The sequence below is a fragment of the Syzygium oleosum genome, unplaced genomic scaffold (assembly GCF_021117445.2).
Source record: "Syzygium oleosum isolate NSW1041296 unplaced genomic scaffold, Sole_v2.1 Sole_v2.11, whole genome shotgun sequence".
Classification (NCBI taxonomy): Eukaryota; Viridiplantae; Streptophyta; class Magnoliopsida; order Myrtales; family Myrtaceae; genus Syzygium; species Syzygium oleosum.
Window position 1 is genome coordinate 9,456,677 of NW_026607495.1, and position 2,271 is coordinate 9,458,947.

At 62.2% G+C, this 2,271-nt stretch overlaps 1 protein-coding gene across 1 annotated transcript; it reads right to left on the reverse strand.

Moving 5' to 3' along the window:
* Positions 1–228: 228 nt before the first annotated feature.
* Positions 229–1,300, reverse strand: LOC115666445 (ethylene-responsive transcription factor 4-like). Its single transcript, XM_030588167.2, has one exon. The coding sequence runs from the start codon at positions 1,283–1,285 to the stop codon at positions 551–553; it is 735 nt and encodes a 244-aa protein (XP_030444027.2). The 5' UTR covers positions 1,286–1,300; the 3' UTR covers positions 229–550.
* Between the last annotated feature and the right edge of the window lie 971 nt (positions 1,301–2,271).

A 2,271-nucleotide genomic window follows, 5' to 3' on the forward strand; every position in this document is an offset into this window, starting at 1 on the left:
AAACCTATTGAGATTGTTGGACCCCCTCCTTTTTGTGCGTGGCGATAAGATCGGTGACCGTCCAAAGCCGATTAGGGAAGGGAGCATGCCGATCGGCGTCCGCCGGCGACCGCGCTCCGGCGAGACGCCGATCCGGGGAGACCGTGGCGATCGGAAAGGGCGAAATAGGGTCGGGTCAAGTCGGGTCGAGCTGTTGGTCGATCGGGCGAGCGAGAGAGAGAGAGAGTGGCGATGAACACATTGGTATTGTAATGTAAGCTACGAACAACGACGAGAGTCGAAAACCGTCGCCGGCTTTTCTCCTCCGCCGCAAAAAAAAACGTTGTTATTCACATCGAGATCGATCGGGAGATCAAACAGATCGATCGAAACATTCTCCGATCTAAATTTCCCTAAATTTTCTTCTTCTTCATTTTTTTTTTGGCCTTTTTGTCTAATTTCTTCTAAAATTAAAATCGACAAAAAGCGGAACGATCGAGGGCCGGAGATTTCGTTCCCTCGATAAAACCCGGCGCCGCCGCCCCTACACATCCCGTCGTCGTCGTCGTCGTCAGGCTGACTCCGGCGGCGGCGGCTCGTTGAGATCGAGATCCAGCGCCCGGGCGGGCTTCCGGCTGCGGTCGTTCGCGTCCACGACGGCGGAGCACGAGTCGGAGTCGCTCCGGGACCCGTCGGCGGCGGGGGCCGGGGCCGCGCGCCGGTCGAAGATCAGCCGCTGGTAGAGCTGGTTGTTCATCGCCTCCGCCCCCGCCCTCGCCATCGCGTCGTAGTAGAAGAGCTGGTACGGCGCGGGCGCCGCGGCCTGGCGCGGGAACAGGAGCCCGCTACCGCCGCCGCCGCCGCCGCCGCCGTGGTAGGCGAGGTTGAGATCCAGCGGCGAGGAGTCGGCCATCGGGGCAGCCGGGTCGTGGCCCGACGACTCGACCGTGCTGCTCTGGCTCGGGCTGCGGCTGCAGGCCTTCTTGGCGGCCGCCCCGCCCTTGTCGGCGCCGCCGCCACCTGCGACGAGGAGGACCGGGCGCTCCGAGGGGAGGGGGAAGTTCGTCTTGGCCTTGGAGCCGCGGAACTCCCTGGCGGCGTTGTCGTAGGCGCGGGCGGCCTCCTCCGCCGTGTCGAAGGTGCCGAGCCACACCCGGCTCTTCTTGCCCGGGTCCCTGATCTCCGCCGCGTACCGCCCCCACGGCCTCTTCCTCACCCCCCTGTAGTGCCCCTCCCTCCCCACGCCCCGCCCCCCGCCGCCGCCGCCGACCCCGCCCCCGGTATTCGCCTTCTCCTTCATCGCCATCGGGCCGTCTCTCCGCTCGGTCCCTAGAGAAAGAGAGAGAGAGAGAGAGAGAGAGAGTTAGAGCTTCTGGTGGGTTGTGGTGGTGGGGGATGGGGTATTGGGTTCTGACAATGAGGGGGAGAAGGGAAGCGCAAGAGGCTCCTTTTATAGCGGCGGAGGAGGAGGAGGGGTCGGCGAGTAATTATTGGTCAACGAGGAATTTGACCGCGGGTGAGGGGAGAGGGGGGGCGGCTGCTTGCGGGGTGGTTACGTGGCACGACGACCCGCGTGTCACCGATGTGGGAGAGGGTTTCTCATCGTATCATTATCCCCCCCGTCCGCTATCCGACGGCGGCTGCCTCCCTCCCTCCCTTCCCTCGCTCCCTAGTGGAACATGGCGACACCTATTTTCTATTTCATTTGTTTTCAATTTTTTAAAATCATTTTATCGATTTTTAGATTTTTTTTTTTTTATTTTCGGTTACGTTCGTTCGGCGAGGGCCGCTCGCCCGCCCTCGGATTGCGTGCGCCGTGAGCGCGTGTCCCCGCACCGCCGGCCCCCCACCCCGCGATTTTTCCGCGGGCCGGATTTCGTTTCCCCCGCTCCCCCTCGATCGCGGCTCGTTTGTGGCCCTCGATTCGCTCGTCCGATCCGACGGTCCGGATTCTTCATCCACGGAAAACTTCCCTCACGGGTCCTCCCCCATCCCCCATCCCCATCCCCCGCTCCCAAATCGAGGAGAAAATCTCCCTAAATTTTTTCCCCTCCTTTTCGTTTTTCCTTTTTCCAATCGCATTGCCGGATCTGGACCCTCGCATGGTCTATCTCATCCACGACACGTGGCCGTCGACCGTCCAATGAATCGCTTCCCCGAAGCTTCTAGAGCCCGGGAGCGTCTTCGACGTTTACACGCGCGTCCCCGTGTCCGTGCCGTCCCTGTCTCTCGGCGGGCGCTCTTATCTCGCGGGTCCGGGCGTTTGGATCCCGGTCCCAGATCGGTTCAGGC